At 36.7% G+C, this 13,364-nt stretch overlaps 1 protein-coding gene across 1 annotated transcript in view; it reads right to left on the bottom strand.

Annotated features, from left to right (window-relative positions):
• The window catches only part of LOC131401469 (myeloid cell nuclear differentiation antigen-like protein), a 69,893-nt gene that overhangs the window by 11,969 nt on the left and 44,560 nt on the right, over window positions 1-13,364 (bottom strand). The window contains 1 exon segment of the mRNA XM_058536818.1: window positions 322-588. Coding sequence (XP_058392801.1) covers window positions 322-588 — 267 coding nt within the window.

Below are 13,364 nucleotides of genomic sequence, written 5' to 3'. Positions count from 1 at the left end.
ATTTTTAAAACTCACATTTTTTAAAACTTTGCTTTGACATTTTCTAAACTTTCTAAAGTACTTGAAGCCTCAGCCTTTCTCATCAGCTCCTGCTTTTTTTCTTTACCCTCACTCCCAAAATATACCCTCTGAAATACATTAGACCTCTTTGTAGGAAAGGGGATGCCCTGAGTTGTCAACTTGGCCTCTGCAGGACTAATATTGCCATGGCTACTGAGTCCTAAATTGGGAAAGGGATGTGTGAGCTATGACAAGTTAGGCTTCTAGTCAAGGTTGAGGATGGTGCAGAGAGAGTGAGAGTGAGGGATTCTCATGCATTACCTTTTAACTTTTCCTTTTGAAGGGTTTTAGCACAGTCTTTAAGATCTTCTATTTCTTTGTACAATTTTATTAGTTTGTCAATAGCTGTGGTTCCTCGGAACTTTTCTACAATTAACTTAGAAATATGAATTCTATTATATTCTTTTTCTTTTGTTTTAGTCAGTTTTAAATCATTGGCCAATAAAAACTTCACCATGCTAAATTGATATTCAGTGATGGGCTGTAATCCTTTCAGCAGAACAATTGTCTTGATTTCTTTCTCCATCTCTCACGTTATGGATGACCTACAAGAGAAAAATAACACCCAGTGTAACACATTTATACAGAAAATTTAAAAGACTGTCAATGTCTATGTGAGTGAGTCGTCCCTGTGAAGGTGTTGTCCATGGGTGCGTGTTACAAAGAGGGATTTAATTACCAGATGTTATCATAGAAAATGGGTTGAGAACTGCTGAATTTGGAATTTCTAAGAAATTCTTCCCTTTAAATGATGATAGTTGAGTTGGGTAGGGTGTGCATGTGGTATAAGAATGCCTGGAAACAGGCAGTTGTGTAGAGTCTAGACTGTATAGTGTCAAAGTCCCTGGTTCCTCCTTCCATCCTTTTATGGGGCTAGTCTATCCCTGAATGTCTGCCTCTTGGTTCCTGACTCTTCCTACACTCACTATGACTGAAGTGACATTTGTGTAGAATGGAAAATGGGCTGAAGCCTCTTACCATATGTGAATATCCTACCACAGCACTACAGTTCAATACTGGGTACCTGCCCTAGTCCCCTTGGCTCTTCCTTAGTCACCTCTAATTAGCATCATCCCTCCCTGGGGCTTCGACCATGTTCTGTGTGTCCTAAGTGCTCATATCACCATCTCCTTCTTGGATTTCTACCAGCTCCCTACTGTAGGATCATAGTATTTACTGACCGGAATTGTTTCTACAGTTGCTTGATTTTTCTCCTTCCAGGCTATACTTTTCTAATCAGTTCTTTGCATAGAGCCAGATATCTCTTTATAAGGCCACAATTCTATCTCACTTCAAATCCTTCAATAATTCCTCATTTTCTTTTCGAAAAATGTCTTGCTCCTTAGCCCAGCTTGGAAGGCCCTGAAAAATCTGTAACTTTTTTACTTTAGCTACTTTTGCATTTCTTATGTCTTATGCTCCAGAAATATACAACACACCTTGCCTTTTCATGTTTCATGACTTTGCTAATTCCCTTCTTGCTGCCTAGAAAGCCTTTCCCACCTTTCTTCCTCTGGCTACGTTCTTACAACCTTCGATACTCAACTGAGGCTTTGTCTTCTGAAACCTACCAGAGTCCCCATTTTAAACTGAGTTTCACTCCTCTGGGCTTCTTAGCACCTTCTGCACTTCCTTGAAGGGACTCAGTGCATGATATCGACCCCAATTTTCTGTTTAATTTCATGTTTCTTTTAGTTTAGGGACCATGTGTTGTGTACTTTTTATATAATTGGGATGTTCAAGTTCCTGGGCCTGTGAATTGTTCCTCACGATCTTGAGAGAATTTGAGTGTCCTCAGGTTGGTCAGGCCCATAGAGTGAAGAACGAATCCACACAAAGACACATTATAGTGAGACTGAAGAATATTAAAAACAAAGTGAAAACTCTGAAAGCTTCCAGAAATAAAGAACAGATCACCTATAAAGATTCAGGGATCAAATTGAAACTAATTCTCAACAGCAAAACTGCCTACAGCAGGACAATGGAGTATTTTCTCTATACTACTCGTCCAAAATTCCGTATCTATTTCAAAACTCAAAATTTTTTAAATAAAATTTTTATGACTGTTTTGTGAGTGTGACAACACAATTTATTTGCAAAATAAAACCAGATGTCAGGTGGTAAGATGCTATGCATAATCTTCATTCATTCTACTTAAATTTGAACATTGATATATTTTGTTACCGAAATTTTAGTGCATTTGATTTTAGAGTAATGATCCAGATCCTACCAGGGTTTCTAGTAACATAGTATTTTAAGTAGATATATTAAGGCCTTTCTGAAGCCTTCAGATTCTGAATTTCAAAACAGATCTAGCCCAAGGCTATCAGAAGAGATACTACCAACCTATCTTGAGGGAAAAAATAATTTTGAAAGTAGACTTTTTAATCTAGCCAAAATACTATTTAAATATGAGGGCCTCAAAAACTATTCCCTGATATTCAAGGCCTCAGTAGTTTTGCAAGACAAAGACCCACACAGACACATCTACTGAAAGTAATATTCAAGAAGAAAATAACACAAAGTCAAGAAACACTGCAAGCCAAAAGTAAGTAAGAGTGAAAACCTAACTTGATTAGGTGTCCCCATGTCTTAAAAATAAACAAAGCCTGATTGAAGAGAAGAGAACCAGGAAGTACATCAACATGGAAGAGGGAGGGAAGAAACAGAACATGACAGTTCACCAATGTATTTGTCTTAAAGGGTGCGATAGAGTATAAGTAAAAAGATATACGAGAAACGAAAATATGGAAGTGTCATAAATTGAAAAGAAGATAGCAGAAACAAGAAACATTAATTACTGGCATATACATAAAAGATCTAACCAGTTAAGCGACAACTTTAGCCAAATTGGATTTAAGAAATCTGCCAATATATTGTTAACAAAAGATCACTTAAAGGTGGAAATATGAAAGAAAAATATTTTATCATGCAAAAAGTAAGTAAAAGTAACCACTTTATTTATATTAGTGCAGCTTTAAGTAGACCTGAAGACAAAAAGTATCAGAGCACAACACAATGACAATAAGTTCAACTCCAAGGGAGATAAAACAGTTTGCGTATTTACCAACAAATAGTAAATATGCATTATTTTTATTACTTGATATTCTTTCAGAATGTTATATATGTTATATATTATATTTTATAATGTAACTTATATGTTATAATACAAAATTATATTTATAGCATTATGTAGTATATTTCTTTTCGTATACACACTCATAAACACATATATTTATATATATGTATCTGTACATAAACACTTCAATATAAAATATACACTATATATGTGTGTGTATGTAAATAAGTATATTGAAAGATTTCTTAAATTCAATTTGGCTAAAGGTCTTGCTTAACCAGTTAGGCTCTTTACATATATGTGGATAATTAATGTGTTTTGTCTTGTTTCTGCTGTCTTCAATTCAATTTATGACACTTCTATATTCTCCTTATGTATATATAAATTTGAGATATACAAGGAAAAACCTGACAATTTTATGGTAGGAGATTTCAGTGTAACTCTCAAATACTAAATGAACAAGGTAAAAAAAAGCAGTAAAGATTTAGAAAGTTTAACCAACACAATTAATAAGCTTAACGAACAAGTTTTATCTAATATACATAAATTTTGAACATTAAACATTTCACATTCTAGTCAAGCACATATGAAATACGATTGTACCAGGTCATAAAGAAAGTCTTTAAACAATTTTAAAAGTAGGCAACAGAAATCCATTTGTAATTAACTCTCCCTGTCTCTCCCCTACACTTTGCCACCAGGAAAAAAACAAATTAACAATTCTCAGGAAGGGAGAAAGTAATCCTAAGAGAGACTTAAATAACAACTCTGACAGCTGGTATAGAATAGAGTATAAAAGAAAAATTAAACTGTCTTACAGAGAGGTAAAGAAGCCATGTTTTTGTTTAACTGTGTTTGTGGAACTGAAATTTTTTCTGCTCTGTGTGTGTGGGGTGTGTCTGTGTAAAATCAGGATAACACCATACAATACAACTTTATATACAGATTTATTTTTTACTTAATATTATTTTATGATACTTTTGTCATTCTTCTATCTTGACTTTTACCCAGGCCTCCACCACAGCCAACAAGTTTCCTGTGCATCTTCCATGGGAAAAAAAAACAAACCCTTTCTCTAAATATAATTTATGCCAATAAACTCCTGGGGAATACGTTTTAATATCTTGTATAGTCAAAATGCATCTCCCTCAGTTGTGGTGTAATAAAAATGTCTATTATTTGCCTACGTGTAAAGTACTAGGATTAAGCTACTGCTGTTTTCACTTTTCTGATAGTTGAAATCAGCTCTTTCCCCCTAAATTCTTCATAACTCAAGCTCCCTTTGTCATCTTTTGTTTACCAACCCAGTACCCACAGATCCCTTTGGAAATCCCCACAAGTCTCACCTCAGAGGAAATTTCTCCCACAGTAGTCCAGATCTTGAAATGCAGAAATTACTTCTTGCTTTGTTTGAGTAGGAAGATAAATCAGTAAACTCTCAGAGAGTGAAATGCAGGACGTTATAATCTCCTGAAGGGCAGAAGAAAAAGAAGTATTTTGAAAGGTAACAAGAACGAATGTCACTGGTTAGAGTCACTTGAAAACTTGACTAGTGCTGGCTTCATCACCCTGTGCTATTTCCTGAAAGAGAGAAGTCAGGAAACAATTTTGAGACTCCTCCCACCAATGTTCTTAGCTTTCGATTTCATTAGTCAGAGAAAAGGAACAGTTTCCTTCCTGTAAACATTGTTGGGGCCCAGGGCAAGCCACCCTCAGATATCCCACAATAGCTTATTGATTATTTTGAATTAAAATTCCCTGAGAAGCAAAAATGGCATTCTGAGCCTCCTGTCTCTGTCCTCCCTGAAAGCAGGAAATGAATCTCCCATGTGAAAGGTGCTCTCCCTGCATCCTTATCACCAGAGCTAGGGAAGTCAGGGCCAAGAAGATTGCGTAAGCAAACTTTGGAAATTTACTACCTCAAACCTAAACTCTGCTTAAATTCTTCACTAATTAGGTTTAAGTTTCTTTATCCTGTCATTCATCAAAGATTTCTCATTTCTTTGTGTAAAAGATGTATATACTGCCTGCTTTGTTCACTCTTCAATTATCGTTTCTCTATGATCTCTAACAGGTATGTATTCAAGTGTTTTTTTTCTCCCATTAATCTGGTCTTGTGTCAATTTTATTATTCGTCCAGCCATAAGAATACAAGGATGGTAGAAATGGGATTTTCCCCCACCCTGACAATATCTTAATCAAAATGAAAAATTATAACAAAGTTATACTGAAAGTTTTGTTGTGTTTGTTAGAAATGTCAGTAGATGAATGAAGTTCCAACATTAGAACTTTTTATCCAACAGACTTACGTGTGGGACATAACCCTTGAATGAAGCTGAAACAAAGGAGAAGTAAGGTGAGCCACCTGGCCACTTCTCCCTCCTTTCCTGTTCTTAGAGTGACAGTGGCAGGAGGAGATCTTCGAAGAGGCACCTATCTATCCTAGTACTTGACTGCGCCTCCTGGATGGAGATGAGTCTGCTAGTTTAAATAGTATACGACGCATTCCCCTGTTATTGATTGACACACCTGGAGCTTGATAGTACAAGGTCATTACAAATTTTAAATCTTTCGTCAAATATATAAAAAGGAACTTGGCACTAGTTGCTCTCTTGACTATGATTAGGCTACTTTACCTCACTGATTAAATTCACGATTACTCACACCTCCTGCATTATTCGTGGATAAACACATGTGAGTAGTGAGTTCATGTCATGACAGCATTGAACCCTACAAATTTGGGAAGAACACTGAACCTCTGGAATGAAAGACTGATAAACCTTTTCTTCTGCAGTGATTTTTGTGAAGGACGGTGGATGCACTCCAGAGTCCCGTAAACCCTGAAATGTCAAGTAAATGGCACCACCCAGCAGACACTGCAGTGGTAACCCGCCAGCGGATATGCAAGTAGGGTGAGGCCATGACTGGAAAAGGGTCCCAAAAAACAGCTAATGTTGGTAGGTGATCTGAGGTCATCTAAAGAGAAGGAAGGCAATTATTTTCATCCAAACTAGAGTCGTGGAGGGGATAATTGAAGTCTGGATTTGCAACTGTCTGAAAAACTCCACCAAAGCGGGAATAAGTCAGGAAAAAACAAAGAGTATCTGGAGTGATGACCACAAATAATACCTTTGGGTGCTCATTGTTTTCTTTCACAGGCTTTAGGTTGCTGTTTATGTCGATGCTTGGAGCTGGTCTTAAAGTAATGGGTAGAGAGGAACATTAGGAACGTCAGAGAGAGCCCCATTCCAGAGACCGGATGGTAGAGGACGTATGGGAGAAATGACCATCATTCAGAACATTTTTCTATCCATTTTCTTGTAACCAATTAATGTGGAGTAATGTCCTCAGCTGGGACTCTGCCATACAACACAGATCACCGTCATCAAAAAAGACGATTCAGAACAGGGCTACATAATTCATATGCCCCAGTTAAGATTTTTTTTTTCGGTGAGGAAGATTGGCCCTGAGTTAACATTTGTTGCCAATCTTCCTCTTTTTCCTTGAGGGAGATGGTCCCTGAGCTAACATCCATGCCAATCTTCCTCTACTTTGTATATGGGATGCTGCCACAGCATGGCTTGACGAGTGGTGTGTATGTGTGCACCCGGGATCCAAACCCGTGAGCCCTGGGCCACCAAAACAGAGCACTGGAACTTAACCACTATGCCAATGGGCTGGTCAAGCAGTTGAGATTTTAGTAGATGAAACAAAGGAATGTTAAAAATGTGGATTTTTCCTGACTCATACACAGTGGCCAAACAATTGGTGATTTGTGTCATTGCACAGAGATCTCACTGGTACAACATAAAAGAACTCCAGATACAGGGGAAAATGTCTGGATAGAGTTGCATGACTTCATATCATCTAAAGTATTAATTCACATGGTAATTCAAAATCCTGAAGACAAGTCCCCACCAGATTGATGTCTTAACCAAGATGTTGGCAAATTACAGCCTGTGGGCCAAAACTAACACACTATCTGTTTTTGTAAATAAATTGTTAATGGAACACAATTATGCTTACTCATTTATGCATTGTCTATATCTGCCTTCATGATGCAAATGTAGAGCTGACTAGCCACAGGGGTGTCCATCTTTAGTCCGGAGAGTCTAAAGATTTTACTATATGGCTCTTTACAGAAAAACGTTTGTCAGCCAGTCCCCTGAGCCATCAGGCTAGGTGAAATCAGAGAACATCTAAGGAGAAAATCAAGAGTAAGTAAATGAATAATGACACCAAGGAACCACAGTCAGGCCTATACTAGTCCATATTAGGTCCATGGAAAAAGGCTTAGTGATAAGATTTGTGGTTTCAGAGAAAGACATAGAAAGGGAGTTGTGTTCCCCAAAATTCGTATGTTGAAGGCCTAACCCACAATGTCACTATATTTGGAGATAGATCTTTAAGAAGGTAATTAAGTTAAAATGAGGTCATAAGGACAGTGCGTTAATTCAGTGTAACTGGTGTCCTTCCAAAAAGAGGAACTTTTGGCACATAGAAGCAGGGATGTGCACACACAGATGAAGATCATGTGAGAGAACTACAAGAAAGTGGTCATCTACAAGCCAGGTAGAGAGGCCTCAGGAGAAACCAAACCTACTGACACTTTGATCTTAGACTTTCAGCCTCCAGAACTATGAGAAAATAAATTTCTGTTGTTTAAGCACCCCCGTCTGTGGTATTTTGTTATGGCAGCCTGAGCAGACTAATACAGAGAGAGTGGTAAAATTCTTCTCCAACTGCTTATTCCTAAGGGCCAGAATAAACACTACTAGTCTGGGAGACTCAACTGGCTGGCCAAATTGATTTATGAATTCTTGGAATCATCAGTCACCTGAAAAATATGCTTTCTTGGGGAAACAGATTTCTCTTTCAAAGGAGATGGAAAGGGTGATTGAGTTTTAAGTGTTGAGTCAATCTTGTACCCTGGGATAAAACACACTGTTTCATGATGCATTATTATTTATTACATAGTACTAGGTTTAATTTTTAAATATTTTAAAAGTATTCTTACATTTATTTTCATGAGAGACATTAGCCTTTGGTTTGCTTTTTGTGTGATCTTTATGTGATTTTGGTATAATAATAATATTGGCATTTCTAAAAGAGTGTATTTAAGATTGTTGATATTTTCTCCTTAGATGTTTGATAGAATCCATCAAGTGTCTATTCCTAGAGCTTTATTGTTGAAAGATTTTTGGTTATGAATTGATTTCTTTCATAGATATAGGGATATTCAGATGTTCTATTTCTTTATAATACAATTTTGCTAAGTTGTGATTACAGGAATTTTATCCATTGGGTCTAAGTAACCAAACTTGTGGGTATAAAGTTGTTCATAATATTCTTTTATTGTCCTTTAAAAATCTGTAGGGTCTTTAGTGTCACATCTTTACATTCCTGATATTGGTAATTTATATTGTCTCTGTTCTTCTCTATCAGTCTTGCTGGACAGATCGTGTCCTAGGGAATCCCAAAGACAAGAGGGGACACAAGACAAAACTATAAGAATTGGAGCCTCTGGCACCGACAGCTAGAGTGAATATGAAAGACGGTCCAACACTGAGCCACATTAACATACAATCTCATACTAAAGGTGTGTTTACTTCACTTCCTATTACCTTCTAAAAGGTGTCCAGCTTTTTAATAATAGTACAAGACGTGTCAAAAGACAATGAAAAACACAGTCTCAAGAGACAAAATAAACGTGAGAACCAGATTCAGATATGACACAGTTGTTGAAATTATCAGACAGGGCATCTAAAATAACTACGATTAGTATGTTAAGGGCTGGTATGCTCTTGCTAGGGAAGCCATGACAAAATTCCACACACTGGGTGAGTTAAATAACAGACATATATTTTCTCCCAATTCTGGAGGCTTGAAGTTCAAGGTCAAGGTGTTGGCGGGTTTGCTTTCTGCTGAGCCTCTCTCCTTGGCTTGCATATGGCCACCTTCTTGCTGCCTTTTCACATGGCCATTGTTCTGTGCACGTGCACTCCTGATGTCTCTCTTTATGTGTCCCAATTTACTCTACTTATAAGGAAACTGGTCAGATTGAGTTCTACCTACTTGACCTCACTTAACCTTAAACACCTCTTTAAAAGCTCTATCAGCAAATACAGTCACTTTCTAAATACTGCCTGTTAGGGCATCAACATATGACTTTTGAGAGGACATAATTCAATCTATAGCAGGACTCCAACAGAAAATGTAAACAGCACGCAAGCACAGATGGGTAAAGTAAGCAGAGAGATGGAAACTCTCAGAAAGAATCAAAGGGAAATTCAACAAATCAAAAATACTGTAACAGAAAAGATGAATATTCAGTATGCTGGATAAAACTAATGAAGGAAAGAGTCAGCTTGAGGATAGGTCAATTGAAACTTCCTAAATTGAAATGCAAAGTGAAAAAAGAACTAAAAAAAAAAAGCATCCAATATCTGTGGCACAATATCATAAGATTGTAGCACATGCATAATTGCAAAGCCAGTTGGTGAAGAAATAGACACTGGAACAGAAAAAATATTTGAAGGAATAATAGTCAAGAAATTTCCAACTTTAACTACCAACACAAAATCAAAGATACAGGAACCTCAAATAACATCAAGCATATTAACTACCAAAAATATTTACATCTAGGCATATCATATTCAAAGTCTAGAAAACAAAAGACAAAGAGAAAATCTTGAAAGAACCCAGGAAAATAAAACAGCTTACCTATAGAGGAGCATAGATAAGAATGCTGTGGACTTAGAAATGTTGAAAGCAAGAAGATGTGGGAATGAAATATTTAAATGTTGGGTGGGCCCGGTGGCTTAGCGGTTAGATGCCCACGCTCCACTACTGGTGGCCCGGGTTCGGATCCCGGGTGCGGACTGACGCACTGCTTCTCTGGTCATGCTGAGGCCGCGTCCCACATACAGCAACTGGGAGGATGTGCAACTATGACATACAACTAGATAGTTGGGGCTTTCAGGAAGAAAAAAAGGAGGAGGAGTGGCAATAGATGTTAGCTCCTAGCCGGTCTTCCTCAGCAAAAAGAGGAGGATTAGCACGGATGTTAGCTTAGGGCTGATCTCTGTCACACACACACACAGAGACACACTATATATATATATATATATATATATATATATATATAGATTAAAAAAAATAAAAATAAAAATAAAATGTTGAAGAAGAAAACATGCCAATCTGGAATTCTGTATCTGGCAACATTATCCTTCAAAAGTGAAGGAGAAATACTTTCTCAGCCGAACAAAAACTGAGGAAATTCATTGTCAGCTACCCGCCCTGAAAAAAATGTTAAAGGTTCTCCAGGGAGAAGAAAGATGGGATGGGTCAGAAACTCAGATCTCCATGAAGAAAGGAAGACCATCAGAGAGGAATAAATCAAGATAAAATAAAATATATTACTTTTCTTCTTCTTAATTGATCTAAAAGATAACTGTTTAAAGTAATAACGTTAACAGTGTATTTGGTGATTATAGCATACAGGTAAGTAAATGAGTGACACGTATTATAAAGGATGAGATGGAGGAATTGGGAATGTTCTGTTATAAGGTAACTGCATGTATGAAACAATATAGTATTATTTGAAAGTAGATTTAGATTACCTAAAAATGTATTTTAGTAGCAAACGACTACTAAAAATTATAAAAGAAGTATAATTTACATGCTAAGAAAGGAGAAAGAAAGATGTCATGTAAAATGCTCAGTTAAAACCAGAACAGGCAGCAAATGCAGAGACAAAGAAAAATTGCAGCAAATAGAAAAGAGTACAAACATGGTACTTATCAATCTAACATTATCAGTAATGACTTTATATGTGAATGGGATAAATCTATCAATTAAATGAGATGGGTAAACATAGTAAGAACCAATTCTATATTTTCTACAAGAAATCCACTTTAAATATAAAGACTCAGAAAGGTTAAAAATAAAGGAGTAGAGATTGGTATACACTGCTAACACTAATAAAAACAAAAAAACTGGAGTAGCTATGTTAATTTCAAATGAAGTGGACTTTAGAATAAGGAAAAACATCGAGGTTGAGAGTCATTACATAATGATAAAGGGATCAATTCTTCACGAAGATGTAACTATCCTAATGTGTGTGCACCTAACACAACATCAAAATACACGTTGCAAAAACTGATATGTGTGTTTGTGTGTGTGTGTATACAGTCATGCGTTGCTTAACGACGGAGATACCTTCTAAGAAATGTGTCGTTAGGCAATTTCCCATTGTGCAAACATCATAGACTGTACTTACACAAACCTAGATGGTACAGCCTACTACACACCTAGGCTATATGGTACTAATCTTATGGGAACACTGTCGTGTATGCGGTCTGTTGTTAACCCAAACATCATTATGCAGCACATGACTATATATATGCATGTATTTATATATGTATGTAAATATATATATACATGGAGCCATCACTACAGTATTATACAGAATATTTTCACTGCCCTAAAAATCCCCCATGCTATGCCTGTTTAACTCATCCTACCTCCCTCCTCCCCCCTGGCAACCACTGACCTTTCTCTGTCTCCAATAGTTTTGTCTTTTGCAAAGTGTCATATAGCTGGAATTATACAGTGTGTAGCCTTTTAAGATTGGTTCCTCTTACTTAGCAATATGGATTTGACTTTCCTTCGTGATTTTTCATGGTTTCATAGCTTATTTATTTTTATTGCTTAATACCATTCCATTGTCTGGATGCATCAGTTTGTTTATCCATAAACCCATTGAAAGACATCTTGGTTGCTTCCAAGTTTGGCAATTATGAATAAACCTACTATAATCATTCGTGTCCAGGTTATTCTGTGGACAAAAGTTTTCAACTCATTTGGGTAAATATCAAGAATCGTGATTTCTGGATCATATAGTAGGAGTATGTTTTGTAAGAAACTGCCTGACTGCCTTCTACAGTGGCTGTACCCTTTTGCATTCCCACCAGCAGTGAAGGAGAGTTCTCATTGCTCCACATCCTTGCCAGTTGAGGTTGAACAGCAGTGGTGAAAGGGGGTATTCTGCCTTGTTCCTGATCTTAGCAGGAAATCTGGTTTCTCCCATTAATTATGATGTTAACTTTAAGTTGCTTGTAGACGTTGTTTATCAAGTTGAAGAAGATCCCCTCTCTTCCTAGATTGCTGAGAGTTTTTATCATGAATGACTGTTGTATTTTTCAAATGCTTTTGCATCTATTGATATGACCATGTGATTTTTCTTCTTTAGCCTGTTGATGTGATGGATTACAATAGTTGATCTTTGAATGTTAAACCTGCTTTGCATACCTGGAACAAATTCTACTTGGTCATGGTGTATAATTATTTTTACACATCGTTACATTGATATGCTAAATTTTGTTGAGGATTTTTGCATCTATGTACATGAGCGATATTGGTCTGCAGTTTTCCTTTCTTGTAATCTCTTTGTCTGATTTTGATGTGAAGGTAATGCTGATGACACTGACTGACTTAGAAAGTATTCCTTCTGCTTCAGTTTTCTTGAAGAGATTGTGGAGAGTTGGTATAATTTCCTTCTTAAGTGTTTGGTAGAATTCTCCATTGAAATCATCTAAACTTGGTGTTTTCTGTTTTGGAAAGTTATTAATTACTAATCCATTTCTTTAAGCAAAACAAGACTACTCTGATAACCTAATTCTTATTGTGTGAGTTTTTGGGGATTGTATCTTAACTGATTAGTCTGTTTCATCCAAGTCATACAATTTGTGGACACAGAGTTTTCCACAACCTTCCTTTATTAGCTTTTTAAAGTCACTGAGATCGGTAGTTTGGCCCCTCTGTCACTTATGGTGTTAGTAGTTTTTGTCTTGTCTCCTTTTTTCTTTGTTAATCTGGCTAGGGATTTATCAGTTCTATTGACCTTTTCAGAGAACCAGCTTTTGGTTCTTTGATTTCATGTTTTCAATTTTATTGATTTCTACTCTAGTTTTTATTTCCTTTCTTATGTTTCATTTGGATTTAATTTGCTTTTCTTTTTGCTGTTTCCTAAGATAGAAGCTTAGATTATTAATTTTAGATCTTTTTTCTTTTCTAATACACAGATGATATGCTAGGAATTGATAGTCTCTGAACTAATGTACCCCTTCCCCAGGGCACGGGGCTTGGCGATTCCAGCATAGCCTGGATTTCTCTCTTCTCCTTCCATCCGCTGAAGGCACCAACCTGCCTTGCTTTAGGCAGA

The sequence above is a fragment of the Diceros bicornis genome, chromosome 4 (assembly GCF_020826845.1).
Source record: "Diceros bicornis minor isolate mBicDic1 chromosome 4, mDicBic1.mat.cur, whole genome shotgun sequence".
Taxonomy (NCBI): domain Eukaryota; kingdom Metazoa; phylum Chordata; class Mammalia; order Perissodactyla; family Rhinocerotidae; genus Diceros; species Diceros bicornis.
Note: the sequence above shows the minus strand (reverse complement) of the source record. Positions and strands in the feature narration are given on the sequence as shown.